Below are 20,688 nucleotides of genomic sequence, written 5' to 3' on the forward strand. Positions count from 1 at the left end.
GGCACGGCGGATCGGAAGGAGTTTTTGAATTTTTGTGACAATAATGGCCACAGATACTGGAAGTGGGGTGGGGTGTTTTTATTTATTCTTTGTTTGCGAGACACCCCTTTCCTGAACCATCCTCTAATGGGACTTTGATACACATGAGCGGGTTGAAACTTTTACGAAAAGGGGATTTTATAGCGTGCGTGTAAACTCGTTAATCGTATTTATGTGTTTTTAATACAGTTGTTTGCTTTTGGAAATAATGAGATGAGAAAGGAGTGTTGTGTGGAATTCACTTGTTCTGCTTAGAAAGTGAGATATAACGTGAAACTCGTTCAAAATTATCTTTGGTCTGAAAATCTATAAACATTGGATTGTTCTTAAATTGTTTACAAAAAAAAAAATCCCAAAATAAAGTGGAATTAAAACAAAACAAAACAAAAACAACCGAGTGAAGTTTGATTAAAGTAAACGATGCTGAACTTTTTTATGGTATAAAAAATGAGAGATAATTTGAGATAATTTGTAAAGATTGTTAATCGGTATGAAAATCGTCGATAATATTAACCTTATGCAAACATCTTGTTAAATTTTCAATGCTTCCACTGTGCATATATGTTTTGGAAATGTTATTAAATTCTAAGTATAAATGCTCTTAATTGTTCGCAAAATCTCCCATTTTTCGAAAGTATTCATGCATTGAGTCAATGAATCGTTTAAATTTAAAAAAAAAATGTTACGGTATAACTTTTCCAAACAAGTCCTGAAAAGTTCAACATTTCAGCATCCATTTCAGTGCTGAGAAGCAGAACTTTTTAGCATTTGTTTTAAAATGGGTTACTATTCAATTTTGTTATTTTTGGTACAGAAAAGCAGGCTCTTTCTCTATTCAAGAATGACAGGAAAAGTAAGTAGTTTTACGACGGAGTTGCAAAAAATGTATTATAACCTTCGTTTGCTTTAGAAAAATAAATGTTGGACTTAACATTATATTTCTAAATTAACAGTTAACAAATAATATTTAAGTTTTTTTTTGAAATCTGAAAAATAAGCTGAAAATGCACTTTAAAAATATTTCATTGCATTTTTCTTCGTTTTTTTTTCTTCTACTTTCAACTGCATTTTTTTTTAAATATATAGCGTTTCAACTGTTAATAGTTATTTTTTTTTATCAAACAACACAAAATCGGAAATGCTGGTTTTATGTCGTCGATAGATAAGAATTTGCATTATTTTTTAAATCTTGGAGCAAATATTCATCGCATTTTTTTTCGAAAGTATTCAAATTGAAACTAAGCCAAATTTAGTATGCTTTTCACTTTACAATAGTTTTTTACTAAATAAATTTTCAGAAAATAATGCATTTTTTGAAAAACACTCAAATTTTCTAAATTTTTAGTATGGGTATCGAACGAAACGAAATTTAATATGCTTATTCACTATAAAAAAGTTTTATGAAAATTTTAGTACTTTTACAAAAATATAAACTCTAATATATAGCAATTCCCCACGAAAACAGCATGATTCAAAAAAAAAGTTGCGTCTTTTAATTACGAAAATTTTGATACCCAAACACGTATAGGTCAGCGATGAAATTTTTATGTTATCACAGTTTTAGAGAAAAAGGGTTTTTTCGTCATTTTCTCATTTTTGCGCTTGACGCGCCGGAAAATCCGGTTTTATTATTTTCAAAAAATCCTATCTCGGTTTTGCACCGTTCAGCTGCCTCGGTTAAGCACGGCCCAGTGCTTAACTGAAGCACAGAGCTTATGGGTTTTTGGCTATATGGGAGACATTGGCTATAATCGTATGAAAAATCATGCAAACATAAAAAATTATAGTGTTTTGGAATCGGGATGATGTCAGTTATCCATTAAAATTATTATTTCTTGAAAATTTTCACAAAATACGTTTTTTTCCTGTATTTTGAAAATGCATTTTTTTTTCTCTAAAGAATCCAAAAATATATTGTTTTTGGAATATGGGTATCAAATGATCAGGTTTTTTCATACATTTCGGATATAATAACATTTTTTTTTGAAAATACTTCAAATTTTCACAAAACTACGTTTTTCGAAAAAATACTCAAAATTTCAATTTTTACAATATGGGTATCAAACGATCGGGATTTTTTCAATGTTATAACAAAATTTTTAGAAAATACTAAAATTTTCACAAAACTACGTATTTTTGTAAAACTTTTTAAAATTTCAGTTTTTACAATATGGGTATCAAATAATCAAATCAATTTTTTTAAATACGTAGTTTTGTGAAAATTTTGAGTATTTTCATTTTTTTAGTAACTTTTGAAATGTATGAAAAAATCCCGATCGTTAGATACCCACATTGTAAAAACAGAAATTTTCAGTATTTTTTTTTCGAAAATACGTAGTTTTGTGAAAATTTTGAGTATTTTCAAAAAATATTGTTGTTACATACGAAATATGTGAAAAAATTCCCATCGTTTGACAACCACATCGTAAAAACGGAAAATTTGAGAATTTTTTTAGAAAATACGTAGTTTTATGATAATTTGGAGTATTTAAAAAAAATGTTATTACATTCGAAATGCATGTAAAAATCCCGATCGTTTGATACAAACATTGTAAAAACGGAAATTTTGAGTTTTTTTTTTTCGGAAATACGTAGTTTTGTGAAAATTTTGAGTTTTTTTCAAAAAAATATTGTTATTACATTCGAAATGTATTAAAAATTCCAATCGTTCGATACCCACATTGTAAAAACGGAAATTTTGAGTATTTAGTTCGAAAATACGTAGTTTTGTGAAAATTTTGAGTATTTTCTAAAAATGTTGATATTACATTCGAAATGTGTGCAAAAATCCCGATCGTTTGATACCCATATTGTAAAAAATGAAATTTGGAGTTTTTTTTTCAAAAAGACGTAGTTTTGTGAAAATTTTGAGTATTTTCTAAAAATGTTGTTATTACATCCAAAATGTATGAAAAAACCTGATCATTTGATACCCATATTGCAATAACAATATATTTTTGGTTTCTTTAGAGAAAAAAAACTGCATTTTCGAAATACCGTCAGTGGGGGTGACATTGGGTCTGGGGGGTGAGATTGGGTCAAAGTGATTTTTGACGGGATTTCGGGGGTTCTCGAAAGTACTGCAATCATTAATAATGACAAGAAAGAACTTGAGGCGTAATCTAACCATAAGTTCTTCCCGGATGCTTTCTTCGGACTGGCTGCGCTTGTGTTCGATTAGATTAGATTAGATTAGAATAACTAATATGAATTTTTATGGGTGTAACTAAAAAATACGACTTGATTTTTCTTTATGCATGATTCTTATATTTTTTATTTTCAGTTTTCTTATATGCATTTTCCATTGCAAATTTTTATTTGACGGTTTAATTGTTATAAAATTCTCAAATTGTAATTTCAAATTTAAATTTAAAAAATATTACAACAAAATTAACATAAAATGCTTGATGATAATATGAAATGATCGGGGAATGGATACAGATTTTGTGTCAAAAAATTCGGCAATTCCTGATGAATTTTACTTTTTAACAGATGATTTAGAAAAAAAATGCTTTAAATATTGAAAAATTGAAAAAATGCATTTTATTTTTTAATAGGCAATCAACTCTTAAATTTGATTGAAATGAAGTCGCAAAACTCGAATTTGATGTTTAAAACAAGAAAAAGAAAATGAAAAATAAATTTTTTGATCGTGATTCGATTATCGGAAGTTCCATACAAACCTTCGGATAATTTAACTTCGGATAATCGAGTCTGGACTGTACTAAAACTTGGGTGCTTCCTCTTAAAAAAATCTTCTTTCCATTTCTTTTTAAGGATTCAAAATTTACAGAAAATGGATTTCTTTTGCAAATTTCTTGATGAAAGCCTACCTCGAGTGGAGTTGGACTGAAGGAATTATTTCACTTCAATAAATTACAAACATTTTTGAAATCCTCTTTTGTATAATCCCCGCCTTAAACGAAAACAAATAATTCAGCGCAAAATTAGTCGCTCCTCCTAATAAAACAACGATAAGCATAAACTCACAAATTGTCTCCCCCTCACTAGTTCAAACGCACCAAGCTAATTTATTGGATTAAAAGTCCGACCGCCCCTTTCATCTGCGTAGCCACCGTTCTCCGAATCCCTTTGCTTCCAGCAGTACCTACGTACCTCACCCGCCCTTTTTCACCTCAACGCAAGTCATTCTCCGAACTCGGAAACAAACAGAACCATTTCGGGCTTCACTTATCTGGCGTGACACGGTGAAAGGGAAAAACAAACAATCATCGGATTATTTACCCTCCCGGGCCCCAGGAAAATGCGCGACCGGCCAGGTTTTCCCTCTTTTTTTTTTTGTTTTTGTTTTTGTTTGGATTGCCGATGTCTGTCTCCGTCCGTTTTTAAGGGTGCCCGGGCACCGTGAAGCATCACAACAAACGAAATCAAATCGAACCAATTAGCGGAGCCGTGTTTACATTTTCGTTTTTTTTTTTCGCTTCTTGTTGCCTTCCAGGATTACCCCGACGACAACAACACCAACAATGACTCCATTACGAACGCTGCTGCTGCGGAGGTTACCGGCCATTCTGCTGCTGCTCCTCGCCCTCACCGAATCAGCGCTGGCCCGCAGCTACGAAAAGGAAGGCTACCACCGGAAGGGCAAATCGGCGCAAATTTCCGCCCCCCAGCCGACCATCACGACCCCCCTGATGGACCTCTGCTCGGAAGACATCAACATGAAGCTGGCCTGCCACTGCTCGCCCGAAGCCCACGCCAAAGCCCAGAAGGCGTCCTGCTCGATCTTCGACGGCGAACTGCCCCGCAAGGACGCCAACTGGCTCGCCTTCCACACCCAAACCAGCCTCGAGCATCTCAAGTTCACGATCCGCAAGTCCGGCAACCTCACCTACATCCCCTCGGACGTCATCTTCACGCTGAAGAAGCTGCGCGTCCTTACCATCGAGTACGGCATCATCGGGGACATTTACCCGCACGCCTTCGGCAACCTCACCGAACTGCGCCAGTGCAACCTCCCGAACAACCAGATCCGTACCCTACATCCGAACGCCTTCGCCAACCACCCATCGCTGGAGCAAATCACGCTCGAAAACAACGACATCCGCAAGATCGACCGGGAAGCGTTCGTGAATCTGCCCCAGCTGGTGCGGCTCAACCTGGCCAACAACAGCATCGCCGAGCTGCACGACAACGGGTTCGTCGAGCTGACGAAGCTGGAGGAGCTGCGGCTGGAGATGAACTTGATCTCGGTGCTTGCGAAGGAGTACTTCAAGGGGTTGGAGAATTTGAAGTCGCTGAAGCTGTCGTACAACGATGTGAATTACGTTGGTGCGACCGTGTTTGCTGATTTGTGGAGTTTGCAGATGCTGTTCCTGGACAGTAATAAGATTGAGGTGAGTAATTTGGAAACATTTCGATCTCTCAATAAATAACTCCTTGGTAACTTTTCATAAGGAAGTATTGTTTGTAAACAAGCAGTCTTCCCACTTGCTCTAGGGGCAGTTTACGTTTAGTAAGACTAGACTGGATAGCATCCAAAGTTTCGGCCTACTGAATGATTTACTACGGAATATTCCTGAAATCAGCTTCCATTTTGTTAACTTTCCTTGTTTCGGAAATATCATTATTCAATCAGTATCCATCTTCTGCGCATTATTTTTACATATTCTGACTTCTTTATAAAAAAAACGAGCCCAATTTTCAAAATTTTCTAGCAAAAACTATCACAAAATACATTAAACGTTATCCAAGTTATGCGAAAATTTGCAAAATAACAATGAACTGGTGGAATTTTTTCCAAGCGTTTAGGTCGATGCAAAAAAAATTAAAAGTAAATGTCGAAATAACAAGCCATAGTTTTAAAATGCATTTTACACTAGTTCAGTTCAACGATGCCAGATTATTTCCCATAATCTGTATTTTCTTAAAAATAAATCTGTATTTTATCTGTATCATGTCAAATTCGAAGCCATACCAGACATCGATAAAAATTAAACAGCAGATTTATGATAGCAGATTTAATGATATCAAAGCATAATTCAAATAACAAATTGTTTAGAATTTTAATTATAATCAATTTACAAAATCTGTAAATACATATTTTTGTGATTTAAGGGATCGAAAAATCTGTAAAATACAGATTTATCTGTTTATCTGGCATGGCTGGTTCAGTTGTTTTGCAATCATTAGTTTTCAAAAAATGTAAAATTTGATAAAAACAAACAATTCAGCAAAAAAAAATCCAAAAATTCTAAAGATTTTTAAATCAACCCAAACATGCTAAAAATGATATTAAACGCAGGGTAATGTATTGTACATTGATTTTAGCTAATTGCACTTAAGGTGAAGCCGTTGATCATTTTCCAAGAAAATTTATCATCGCTATAAAAAATTGTGTATTTAATTCAATTTAACGAATTTCAGCACCAAAAGGAATCAGCATGTGCCGGTTGTTGCCTTCTTGAAGCCACTGAAGGAATTTTTGATTTAAATCAATTGTGCTTTAAAATTTATATAATTTTGTGGCACAGTCATTGACGTCCTAGTTGGCAATCATTGATTAATGACGATTTCCATAACTTTACAAGAAATGGGATACTCGTTACCAAAAGGAATCAGCATGTGTAGGGCACTATTCTAAACAACTTGTTGCAGGAATTTTGTCAAAATATTGAAAGCGACTCAAAATTTATATCTTTGAAGGAAAAATCATGACAATGATGGAAGTCTTCACGTTAAATTTCCTTTGACATTTTGAAGGGAGGGAGACAAAAACTTAAAAAATTTCCATCCTTATGTTTTTTTTCCAAATAACGCCATTGCAAATATTTTTCAAAGTTTTTGTCGCCCTTCAAAATCGCAAAAGTCTTGCTTGAGAACTTTTTTCAGAATAGGAGACGAAACACGAAAAAGAAAATCGCTCCCAAACTTCTCGAAGAAATCAATCAGTAGAAGATGTTTTTGTGATTCTCATTGCTAGCACCACTTAAATCAATTTATTTTGTTTTGTTTTCAAACATTGTTCATCTACGAACAATGACAATTCATAATTGGACATGTGACATTACACTTGCAAGTGCAGTAGTGCAATCGATGTTCCGCCGAATAAACCCGGTGAGGATTTTTTCAGTTTTCTTTTACCGATTTTTTGTGCGCGAGAGAGGAGAGGCTAGTCCCCTTCCGATTTTTTTTTCTCTTGATGAGCGTCAAAAGATTTTCTTCTGATGAAAATTCTTCCATCAGGGGGCAAAACAAATTGTTTATGCATTTTTTCATCAAAGAATTTCGGGACATCATTGCAGCTATGTTTTTTTCAGGACTTTTCCGATGTGTATCCCAAAATTCAAAATTTGCATAATATTCAAAAGTGCCCTATTTGATTATTAATACATAAATAAACGCTATGACATGACTTCTGAAATAGTTGTGCAAAGAAAAATTAAAGTTTTCGGCAATAAGGCGTCATCCATAAAGTACGTACGCTCTTAGAGGGGGAGGGGGGGGGATCACCGAAGGTGTGACAAGATATGACGAAGGGGGGAGGGGGGGTTTGCGAGACTGTGACGTCACGCCATGTTTTTTTTAATGATTGCATAATATTAATTCGAAATGAGAAAAATGATAAAAATCCTCTTTTCTAAAATTGTTTGCTTACTATTATTTATTTACTATTATTTAGAAGTATCGCATTATAATTGATTATATAGTCACATTTTTTTTTGTTCAGTTGAAATTTTAATATTTTGCAAATTCTTGCACGATAAAAATAAATGCTTTAAAAGCAGGGTGTTCATGAGAAAACTGGTATATATGGTTTGAACTTATTAGATACAAAGCTGTGAAAAATAGTTCTCATGATTTTTTTATATTTGAATATTAAACCAGGTCTTCTACTCTTAAAAAATACAAAACTGTTTTTTATATTGCATTGTTTATTCTAAAAAATTAATAATTAGACAACTTATTTTTTATTAATATTAAAATTGGCAAAAAACCCAAAATTATGAGAGTTTAAAGAAATAGAAACTATAAAAAATTCCATCGAAAACAAGGGGGGGGGGGGGCTGGTAAAATGTGACATACTTTATGAGGGGAGATTCAACCTTGCGTGACAAAGTGTGACATAGGGGGGAGGGGGGGTTGATTTTGTCCGATTTTTGCGTGACATACTTTATGGATGTTTCTCCTGTCTCGTCAGAGGCGCTGGAGCAGAAATCCCACGTTAGAGGAAGGCCATGCCCCGGGGGGCGTAGTGCCAATAGTTTCATTTTTTTTTACTTTATGGATGACGCCTAATTACTTTTTTAACTTGCTGAATTTTCGGAAATATTTAAAAAAATTACTATTTTTTTGCTTTCTATAAAAGTGATCACAAAAAAATATCTTTGAGTTTTATATGTTTTGAAACATGTGCAGTTTCAGAAAATTAATTGGTTTTTCATAAATAATATTAATGAATTTATGCACTCTTCCACCATCGAGCATTTATTGTATTATTTAAGAAGAAGAAATACGAAGTTGACTTTATAGCTGTCGGCCACCATTGCTAGTACCAACCACTAGTGTCTTCCTTTTTATCTACAAGGACTGCGCCGCCCTGGGCTCCTAAGTGGGTAATTCTCCGCCAACTCACACAGCAGTTGCCCCGACCCCTCTTCGATTTGCGTGAAACTTTGTCCTAAGGGGTAACTTTTGTCCCTGATCGCAAATCCGAGGTCAGTTTATTGATATCTCGTGACGGAGGGGTGGTACGACCCCTTCCAGTTTTGAACATGCGAAAAAAGAGGTGTTTTTCAGTAATTTGCAGCCTGAAACGGTGATGAGATAGAAATTTGGTGTCAAAGGGACTTTTGTGTAAAATTAGACGTCCGATTTGATGGCGTACTCAGAATCCCGAATAAACGTATTTTTCATCGACAAAAACACTAAAAAAGTTTTAAAAATTCACCCATTTTCCGTTACACGACTGTAAAAATTTTGGGAACATGTCATTTTATGGGAAATTTAATGTACTTTGCGAATCTACATTGACCCGAAGGGTCACTTTTTCATTTAGAACAAAAATTTTCATTTTAAAATTTCATGTTTTTTCTAACTTTGCAGGGTTATTTTTTAGAGTGTAACAATGTTCTACAAAGTTATAGAACAGACAATTACAAAAAAAAAATATTTAGACATAAGAGGTTTGCTTACAAACATCACGAGTTATCGCGATTTTACGAAAAAGAGTTTTGAAAAGTTACAAATTGGTGTTGAAAAGTTGAACTTTTCAGCACTTGTTTCGAAAAGTAACACTTTTCAACATTTCATTTAATCAACATATTAAAATTTAAAACATTTAATCAACATATTAAAATTTGTATAATTGTCTGCTCTACAACTTTGTAGAACATTGTTACACTCTGAAAAATAACCCTGCAAAGTTAGAAAAAAACATGAAATTTTAAAGGGGGTCAAAGAACATTGAATTTCCCATAAAATGACATGTTCCAAAATTTTTTACAGTCAAGTAACGGAAAATGGGAAAATTTTAATACTTTTTTTAGTGTTTTTTTTATGAAAAATACGTTTTTTTTTCGGAATTTTGAGTACGCCATCAAATCGGACGTCTAATTTTACATAGAAGTCCCTTTGACACCAAATTTCTATCTCATCACCGTTTCAGGCTGCAAATTATTGAAAAACACCTCTTTTTTCACATGTTCAAATATGGAAGGGGTCGTACCGCCCCTCCGTCACGAGATATCAAAAAACGGACCTCGGATTCGTGATCAGGGACAAAAGTTACCCCTTAGGACAAAGTTTCACGCAAATCGAAGAGGGGTCGGGGCAACTTTTCCCGATTTCGTGTGAGTTGGTAGAGAATTACCCAGATACAATACATGATTTAAAATCGAAAATGTTCTACAAATTACTGTTGCAAGCTTCAAAAGTAATATTTTCATGAGTATGAAGTAAAAATAAAATTTTATAAATATTTTACTGTTGAAAATGTATTTAAATTAAGCTATAAAATTATTGTATTTCAACTCAGAATGTTTTAAACACCTTCAAAAACATTTTTTTTTGGTTTGAACAAAAAAAAAATTAACAAAAAATCAAACAAAAGCCTCCATTACAAGCTATTTGAACAAAATTTAAAAAGCTATTTAAGCTATTTGAATTAAAATAGATAAGACTTTTATAATATTGCTGATTCCTTGATCATTTCATACAAGGAAACTTTTATTTTTATTTATTTGCGTTTAAGGACCACTTAACTCAAGAGTCATTCGGGTCCGACATACAAAGAAACTAAAAAAACCCTTTCATACTCATAAAAAGTTTTTCTCCTGAAACTGTAATTTGTAGTTCAATTTCGAGTAAATAACATGTTTTGGTATTGGTATCCATGCAACTGTTTAATGTTTAGTTAAGGAAATATCATATTTATTCACAAATATCTAGAAATACCCTTAACAATCTCAAACCATCCAAAATTTCGGTTGTATCAGCTAAATCTAAGCTAAATCAGAGCAGACGGCCGATATGTGTACACCAAAATTATGTAATAATCTATTAATTCTTGTAAACTTATAACGTCATGATTCGAATTCCCGGACGTTTCGAAACCCGGACACCTCATCTTGTTTTATCAATTATTGGATATAAGTTCGCATTATGAATGTCAAAACTGTGTTATTTGATGAATTCTCACATCAACTTTCATTTAAAGTTTTTTTTAATTGTCATGTCAAAACAATTAAATAAAATAAAATTATAAGATTACCAAAAAATGCGAAACATTCCACGTGAAATATTTCATAGGCGTCCGAAGCACCGGGAAGGCAAAGCTGAAATTTATGGTTTTGATTTCCTTAAATTCTAGCAAATTTTGATATAAAATATCGATTGTCTTGATGTTAACAGCTTATTTGATAACTAAAAAATGCCATCCACTAACATTTCAGTCCAAATTTGTGCGATTCATTAGCAAAAACGAGTGTCCGGATTTCGAATCAGCTTTTATCAGTGTCCGGGATTCGAAGCACAAAAAGTCACTTTAATTTTCAAATTCTGATGAAAAATTGTTAGAAAAGACATATTTTGCATGCATTCTATTAACACTGACTGTTATTACTACATCCTGTTGATATTTCTTCATTTCCAACTTATTACATGATTTTTTTGTCAGCTATAACGAAAATGATATGCTACTAAGTGTCCGGATTTCGAATCATGACGTTATTTTAAAACGGTTTTAGGATTTTATTTTCTGAAAAAAACCCACATATTCAAAAACTTGGTTAAAACTTTATTTTTTAAATGTTTAGCGATTTGCAACCTTTTACAAAGTCGTTTCTTGTCTTATTTTGCACATTTTAATGGGCAAATGACAAATAAAACACATCATTTGACAAGTTTTCTAAACTTGTATTGAAAAGTTTCCAATAAATCATGAAGAAATTTAAACTAAAAACTTAATATAAAGATATCTCAGAAATTTCTCGATAAAACATTTCGCTCTAAGAAGCATTGGAAAGCTGAGAAAATTTCGTATAACACACATTTGAATGTAGCGATGACTATTTTTCTGCTTCGAGACCATCCATAAACCACGTGGACACTTGGGGGGGGGGGGGGTATTGGCGATTGTCCATTTTTTGTATGAACAATTGTCCACGAAGGGGGGAGGGGTGGATTGAGAATTCCAAAAAAGTGTCCACGTGGTTTATGGATGGTCCCTTAAGGTTGCCCAGAAAACACTCGGTGATACAACCTTTAAACTTTACAAATTTAATTTAAATACAAACCCTTAAAAAGTTACGCAAACCGAATTTTTCTTTCTCACTCTTTCCCCTAGAAACTGGACGAGCGCGCCTTCGACGGGCTCAACAACCTGCGCCACCTGCACCTGGAGAACAACCGCCTCGTTACGCTCGAAAGCGGCACCTTCACCAGCGTGTCGGCCCTGGCCGTGCTCAACCTGGACGGCAACTACCTGGAGACGCTCAGCTACAACCACATCGTGCCGCTGATGGACAACCTCGTCAACGCCAGCTCGCTGCTCTCCGTTCGCGGTAAGTTTGCTACGCTTTGTGCGTTTTTTTTTTGCTGATGGGGATGGGGTCTTTTCACCGAATGAGTCATTCGATCGAAATGAGCAATTTTCATGGTTTTTATCCCTTTCTTTCCAGACAACCGCTTCGTGTGCGACTGCCGGCTGGCCTGGGTGTACGACCTGAGCAACCGCACCCGCAACGAGGACCTGAAGGAGAAGCTGCACGCGATCGAGTGCACGCTCGGCAAATCCCCATCGGACAACGCACTCGCCAGTCAGGACAGTTCGGCGGCGGCGGCGTCCGCCTCATCGTCCATCTTCCAGGACGGCGAGCTGGACGACGAGGGCGATTACATCGAGGACGCCGCCCAGGACAACGAGTCCACCGTCGAGGAGAAGCCCGAGATCGTGAACCTGTTCCGGCTGGGCAAGGAGCACCTGCCCTGTCCGGAGGAGCTGGTTGGACCCACCGACGGACCGAACCCGCGCGAATCCAAGGGCCTGCTCGATCTGCACTGGGGCCACTCGGGCGTGAGTGCGGTTCGGCCTGGCGGTGGCAGCAGTAATGCGCTGTTTGGGCTGTGCGTCGCGGCGGCCTCCAGCCTGGTCGTGGGCACCGTGATGATCTCCGCCAGGGTTCGGTGGTAAAGGTAGACACACTGACACACAAACAGACACACACACACATACTTTCGCTAACTTATTTTCCGCTGTGTATGTATTAGATGTAAGAGGAAAAAGACAAAGATTGACTCATACTCACTAGCTCACTCACAATCACAACAATCATATACGTTCACGAGAGAGAGATCATTAAACAAAACACACTCAAATAAGATGAATTTAAGAAAATAAAAAGGACTGTGTGCGCTACCAAAAAAAAAAAAAAAAATGACGGAAAAATGTGTAAATGGTCCCCCGATCCCCCTCTGCAAAAGACACGCATACCAAATCATTCACACATGGGCGGTGTCGTGCTCTGCTGGTATTGCAAGTGCCATTTTAGTTAAATGTTATGATTGATATTGAGGAAACAGAATTGATGGAAAAAATGATTGCAAGAATTCTCCCAACTTTTTAATCTCAATTTTAGATCATGTTCGTTTTCGACGACAACTAATTTAAATGAACAAATTAAATTTAACTTATTCAAACAAAGTGACCAACCTCTTGAAATTGAAAAATTCTAAAATAACTGTTCAAATCTAGAGACTGTGATTTTAGCGATTTGCAGTCTGGAATTCGACATGGTTTGCGATGACTATCCAAGTTCAAGTTGCCGCTCCCATTTCCATCGCACACCAGCGGCACGGATAGGGAAATTGGGTACTAAAGCCCTATTTCAATTTTCAAGTACAACGGCAAAAAATTGGCAAAAAACATGATTAAAAACCATTGCTGAACAGTCAAGTACAACGGCAAAAAATTGGCAAAAAACATGATTAAAAACCATTGCTGAACAGTTTTTTCATGTTTACGCATTTTTTTTTTTTTGACATGGCAACACTTTATCGATAGATCAACTATGGTCCCCTTGGAACGAACTGTCAAGTAGGACCTTTTCTGTCAAGAAAAAGTTTGAAAAAAAATAAATTAAAAGTTCATTTTAAATCCTTTGTGGTCGTTCAAAGGGTCATTGTACTCGGAAAAATAAGCCTTTTCGTTGGGAACAATAGTAATAATAAAAATGTAAGCTTAAATTAAGGACCCAATTGTTGATGCTCCACTTTTTCAACAGGACAAGGGAAAATCTCCACGGAATCCTTAAATAAGTTTCGCTTGGATTTGGACGAGTTTTGGGAAGGTGAATTGTCTATGTGGCCCCTAGGCGAATGGTTCTCCTTTCTAATTTACCAATATTGAATTTTTCTTCTCATCCCTTATTCGGTGAATTCTAGTTGCCCAAGCTATTTTAAATTAAGTAACGTGAGAGAATTAGCTGTAAGTTTGCAATTATTAAATTATTACCGTTAAAAATTGCTGTTTTTTGTCAGTAAAATGTGTTGTACAATCTAACAAAAATTATAGTAAAATTACATACAAAAAAAGTAAATATTCAACCATTTTTTTCAAGCTTCTAAAATTCTATTTTATTTCTGTGTGCTCGAACAAACTGGGCACTGATCGCAAAATTTTTGTATTGATTTCCACTTATTTTGAGTTTTCAAATGCAAAATACAAAAATGATTACGCTTAAACTGTACTTTTCATTGTTGAAAGATTCTAAATATGCAATACCTATAAACACTAAATTTTGCGAATATTTTCACGAACACATGCTCAAAAAATCACTAAAATTTTCATCAATTGCCAAATTATTGACGTGAAATGTAGTCCAGATTTTAACCGCTCTTAGTTTTAAAGTAATTTTTTATAATTTTCAGTACATATTTTGATTTATTTTTATTTTTCATAATTTGTTATTGAATTTTTTTTTGCCTTTGCTTTTGGTGGTGGATTCTTCATCGCTGTGGTGAGTTTCCTAATATTCAAATTGACCGTTAAAATGCAGATTGATGGAATTTTAAAGAAATGTACATCTGTTTGTCTGTGATTAAGGTTTAGATGGTAAAATACGCAAATTTCATACGATAACATTTTTTTTGAAAAAAAAATGTTGAAACTGAACAAATTGAATTTAAATAGGTGCATAATCAATTTTGACTAGGGTGAATTCGGATTTGCAGCAGAGATGCCACATAGTTTTTAAAAATTTCTGTAAAAAGTCTGGGTATGACTTTGTAGTTGTCCAATATTCAAATTTGCCTATTTAAAGTCATGGAAATCCATCAGAAATTGCGTTTTTAAGCATTTTTGTAGTCTGAAGAGGGAGTGTCATGTTTGGGCAACTTGTAAAGAATTCTTTGTTTAGAAAAATTCCCAATAAAAATTTCAAATTTTTCTAATCCAATCAAAACAAATAATTAAAAAATCTGATTTAAACCAAAATATTAATAAAAAATATTTCGATTAATTCATCAACAATATGAATTTTAACAGGTTTTCTGATCCATTTTGAGTAAATGGTTGGTTTTGAAGGAGACTCATGAGAAATAATTGGCAATCTAAAACTGTAATTTCAACCTTCAAGTTAAAAAATTGTTTTCTGTTAAACATAAATTTCAAAATGCGCGAAATACCTATTTAACTGCTTATATTTTTACTTTTAAAAAACTTTTCAGGGAAAATAGCAATTTATTTATCACAAAAGACAGTCAAGCATAGTTAAAAAAATTAAATTGTTGAAATTTTATATATTTCAAATCATGAGCTTTTTGATAAAGAAGAATTTCACAACAATTTTGCAAGTCGAAAGATTGGATTTATTATTATTTTACTGTAAGGCCGTTGCAAATATTTTTTAAAGTTTATGTTTAATTATCTACTGACAGAGAAAATGCTTTTTTTGCAGAATTCTCAAATTAAAAAAAAACCACGAAATATGACAAACGGTGAAATCTGACTAACAATTAGCGACATGGCACTTGCAACAGCAAAACAGAACGACATCGCCGAAATAAACCATTGAAGTTAATTGATAAGATAGTAAGAAAAATTTACAAAAAAAAACGCCCGACACGGATTCACAAATTGTACTTTTGTGTACCCTGACCGAGAAGGCAAAAACCTCCTCCTGCTCCTTCTCCTTCTCCCCTCCCCATCTTTATAGCTACTTCTCTTTTAACACGTGGTAAAGATATAGACATTAAGCTAACCTAGTAAAACAGATACAGATTCTTCTACACAATAAGGCGAAAAAAAGGTGATGAATAAGTGAGACATTAAGGTAAATAAAGAAAATTTGAGGAAAAAAAAGAGAGATAAAACAAATCCTGAGCAATTCTCTGAGATTTCGGTCATTCGATTTTTTCTGTATTTTTTAATCCGGCTGAAACTTTTTTGGTGCCTTCGGTATGCCCAAAGAAGCCATTTTGCATCATTAGTTTGTCCATATAATTTTCCATACAAATTTGGCAGCTGTCCATACAAAAATGATATGTAAAAATTCAAAAATCTGTATCTTTTGAAGGAATTTTTTGATCGATTTGGTGTCTTCGGCAAAGTTGTAGGTATGGATATGGACTACACTGAAAAAAAATGATACACGGTAAAAAAATTTTGGTGATTTTTAATTTAACTTTTTGTCACTAAAACTTGATTTGCAAAAAAACACTATTTTTAATTTTTTTTATTTTTTGATATGTTTTAGAGGACATAAAATGCCAACTTTTCAGAAATTTCCAGAATGGGCAAAAAATCTTTGACCGAGTTATGATTTTTTGAATCAATACAGATTTTTTCAAAAAATCGAAATATTGGTCGCAAAAATTTTTCAACTTCATTTTTCGATGTAAAATCGAATTTGCAATCAAAAAGTACTTTAGTGAATTTTTGATAAAGTTCACCGTTTTCAAGTTATAACCATTTTTAGGTAACTTTTTTGAAAATAGTCGCAGTTTTTCATTTTTTTTTAAATTAGTGCCCATGTTTGCCCATCTTTGAAAAAAATAGTTTTGAAAAGCTGAGAAAATTCTCTATATTTTGCTTTATTGAACTTTGTCGATACGACCCATAGTTGCTGAGATATTGCCATGCAAAGGTTAAAAAACAGGAAAATTTATGTTTTCTAAGTCTCACCCAAACAACCCACCATTTTCTAATGTCGATATCTCAGCAACTATAGGTCCGATTTACAATGTTAAAACATGAAACATTCGTGAAATTTTCCGATCTTTTCGAAAAAAATATTTTCAAAAATTTAAAATCAAGACTAACATTTCAAATGGGCGTAATATTGAATGTTTGGCCCGTTTGAAATGTTAGTCTTGATTTTAATTTTTTTTAAATATTTTTTTTCGAAAAGATCGGAAAATTTCACGAATGTTTCATGTTTTAACATTGTAAATCGGACCTATAGTTGCTGAGATATCGACATTAGAAAATGGTGGGTTGTTTGGGTGAGACTTAGAAAACATAAATTTTCCTGTTTTTTAACCTTTGCATGGCAATATCTCAGCAACTATGGGTCGTATCGACAAAGTTCAATAAAGCAAAATATAGAGAATTTTCAAAAATATTTTTTCAAAGATAGGCAAACATGGGCACTAATTTAAAAATGAAAACTGCGACTATTTTCAAAAAGTTACCTAAAATTGGTTATAACTTGAAAACGGTGCACTTTAACAAAATTCACTAAAGTACTTTTTGATTGCAAATTCGATTTTACATCGAAAAATGAAGTTGAAAAATTTTTGCGACCAATATTTCGATTTTTTGAAAAAATCTGTATTGATTCAAAAAATCATAACTCGGTCAAAGATTTTTTGCCCATTCTGGAAATTTCTGAAAAGTTGGCATTTTATGTCCTCTAAAACATATCAAAAAATAAAAAAATTTAAAATAGTGTTTTTTTGCAAATCAAGTTTTAGTGACAAAAAGTTAAATTAAAAATCACCAAATTTTTTTTTACCGTGTGTCATTTTTTTTCAGTGTAGTCCATATCCATACCTACAACTTTGCCGAAGACACCAAATCGATCAAAAAATTCCTTCAAAAGATACAGATTTTTGAATTTTTACATATCATTTTTGTATGGACAGCTGCCAAATTTGTATGGAAAATTATATGGACAAACTAATGATGCAAAATGGCTTCTTTGGGCATACCGAAGGCACCAAAAAAGTTTCAGCCGGATTAAAAAATACAAAAATTAAAATTAAAGAAAAAAGACCGATTCCGTAGAGAACTGCTCTCCTGTAAACTAATTACCGCTGAAAGGGTGCCAGGAAAATTTTAAACAAAAAAAAAACGGTAGGGAAAACTTCTTCAGTCACTTCAATACAAATTAAGTAATATTAAAAATGAAACTAGCATAGTTGACGAGTGGAAGGAAGATCTGATAAATGCCACGAGAGCGCGCGCGTTGATGAACGCGTCGAAAAAGGAAGAAAAAAAAACACAAGAATTTGAAAATCTACTTTTTAGAATTATTTTTGATAAAGCAATAAAACATTGATTATCAAACCAGAACCAAAAACAGTGCGAGCTTGTTTGATTGTTGTTTACGATCCGAAAGTCCCCCCCCCCCCCCTGTGGTCCCCGTTATCACATGGTCATTGAATATCGGATTGTTGACGAAACCGCAAGGTTTAAGAGGGCCACATTATAAGGTGTTACGTCGATTCCGTTTGAATATCGGATTCCCCTCCCTATTCCTCGCAGAAAGATAAATCGGAAAAATATCGTTTGATCCCTTCGGTTTGGGAACGGTTTGTTCCGGTGCTGGGAGACGACGACCACGGGGTTATGCAAATCGTTTCTTTTCAGGGACCAGGATGGAAAAAAGAAAGAAAGAAAAACTCATCGCCAAGTCAGCCAGCGCAAATCGGATCGGATCATCACTTATTCAGCCGCCACCACCACCGTTGGTTCCGGTAAATCAAATTTTCAATCGAGAGATTTTCCGGGGTGGGGAAAAATCGCCGGTCCGAGCGGGAAATTTTCCGTCAATCTTGGAGGGCTCTACAGAGGGGCTGTTTTGGGGGGCTGCAAATAGACACGGGTCGGTGGGAAAAATTGATTGCCAGATTAATTTTGGCGGCACGGCTTTGCGGAAAGATCACTGACTTTTAATGAAATGATTTTTGAACTTTTTTAAATCAACGAATAAATTAAATGATCGCTGAGAACCAAATTATCATGTTTTTTTTAACAATCTGCTTGAAAGACATTTGATATACAGTATGTAAAAAAAGTATTTACACCCCTTGGGCACTATGCACATTTTGTGATGAAACATGTAAAAAATTTAAAGTTTGACAGGAACCTAGTACTACGTTTTGTTCAGAAACTCATGCCAAACATTTTGCTACAAAAAGCTCATGAAAAGATGATTTCTATAAAAAGTTATATAACAAATACTATTACGAAAATAAAAAAGGTGCAAAAAAGTTTGTACACCTTTCGAAAAATTAACATAAATAATGTTATTTGTTGACAAATCACCATAAATCCAGTCTCCCAACTCCAAATAGCATCCTTGACTGATTAAAAAAATAATTTGGATTGAATATAAAGTTTACTAACCACTTAGTATAAAAGTTTATATAACTCTGGAAATTCTATATAAAACTTATCTAAACTTAATTTTGCAAACTTTAAATTCAACTAAATGTTAATATATTACCATAGAATTGCTAAATAAACATTTTGGAGTGGGTATAACTCCGTTTTGGGGGTATTTGTATCGATAGAATAGATTTTTCGTTGGAATTTCGTACCAACCCGGAATTACGTCGTAGGAAAATCCGCCGGCATCCGAACCGGTTCACGATTCACAAGTCAACCTATGTGGAATCGGAAAGGGCATGAAATTTCCGATCTTTTGATACCCATACATCTAGGTTTTCTTTAAAACCTACGTTTTTAAATACCTGGGCAAAAAGTAAGTTTGATCCACGAGAACAAAAATCACGAAATTCCATACATTTTTGGCAGGTTGCTCAAACGAAACCATAACAACGTTTTTGCTTAGGTATTTAAAAACGTGGGTTTTATAGAAAACCTGGATGTATGGGTATCAAAAGATCGGAAATTTTATGCCCTTTCTGATGCCACATAGGTTGACTTGTGAATTGTGGACCGGTTCAGATGCCGGCGGATTTTCCGACGACGTAATTCCGGGTTGGTACGAAATTCCAACGAAAAATCTATTCTATCGATACAAATACCCCCAAAACGGTGTTATACCCACTCCAAAATGTTTATTTAGCAATTCTATGGTAATATATTGACACTTAGTTAAATTGAAAATTTTCAAAATTAAGTTTAGATAAGTTTTATATAGAATTTCCAGAGTTATATAAACTTTTATACTAAGTAGTTAGTAAACTTTATATTCAATCCAAATTATTTTTTTAATCAGTCAAGGATGCCTATTTGGAGTTGGGAGACTGGATTTATGGTGATTTGTCAACAAATAACATTATTTATGTTAATTTTTCGAAAGGTGTACAAACTTTTTGCACCTTTTTATTTTCGTAATAGTATTTGTTATATAACTTTTATAGAAATCATCTTTTCATGAGCTTTTTGTAGCAAAATGTTTGGCATGAGTTTCTGAACAAAACGTAGTACTAGGTTCCTGTCAAACTTTAAATTTTTTACATGTTTCATCACAAAATGTGCATAGTGCCCAAGGGGTGTAAATACTTTTTTTACATACTGTACCTACTTGCATTTTGCAATAAAAGTTCGTTTATTCAAGTCTCCATACAATTTTGGCAGATCTCAATATTCAAAAATCAATTTGTTAAATACGGATTTTCTGACCGATTTGGTTTTTTTCGTGCAAAGTTACTGAGAACAGTTATCAAATTTTCAGAGTGCAACAATTTTTTTTCTGAAACGTTCCAATCAATAGTTAAAGCCAAAAACACCAAATCAATCAATTGGGTAAGTCTCTACCAACTCACACGAAATCGGAAAAAGTCCCCCGACGTGAAACTTTGTCCTACGGGGTAACTTTTGTCCCTGATCACAAATCCGAGGACCGTTTTTTTTATACCTCGTGATGGAGAGCGGGAAGACCCCTTCCAATTATAAACATGCAAAAAGAGGTGTTTTCAATAATTTGCAGCCTGAAA

The 20,688-nt window shown here is 34.1% G+C and overlaps 1 protein-coding gene across 5 annotated transcripts in view; it reads left to right on the forward strand.

Annotated features, from left to right (window-relative positions):
- Positions 1 to 15,859, forward strand: part of LOC6049643 (connectin) — a 438,570-nt gene extending 422,711 nt beyond the window's left edge. For all 5 annotated transcript variants that reach the window (XM_038265773.1, XM_038265774.1, XM_038265772.1 and 2 more), the window contains 3 exons: positions 4,499 to 5,396; positions 11,846 to 12,062; positions 12,180 to 15,859. In XM_038265773.1, the coding sequence (XP_038121701.1) occupies positions 4,527 to 5,396; positions 11,846 to 12,062; positions 12,180 to 12,691 (1,599 nt within the window). In that variant the 5' untranslated portion in view covers positions 4,499 to 4,526 and the 3' untranslated portion in view covers positions 12,692 to 15,859. The remainder of the gene's footprint in view (positions 1 to 4,498; positions 5,397 to 11,845; positions 12,063 to 12,179) is intronic.
- The last annotated feature ends 4,829 nt before the right edge of the window (positions 15,860 to 20,688 follow it).

The sequence above is a fragment of the Culex quinquefasciatus genome, chromosome 3, assembly GCF_015732765.1.
Source record: "Culex quinquefasciatus strain JHB chromosome 3, VPISU_Cqui_1.0_pri_paternal, whole genome shotgun sequence".
Classification (NCBI taxonomy): domain Eukaryota; kingdom Metazoa; phylum Arthropoda; class Insecta; order Diptera; family Culicidae; genus Culex; species Culex quinquefasciatus.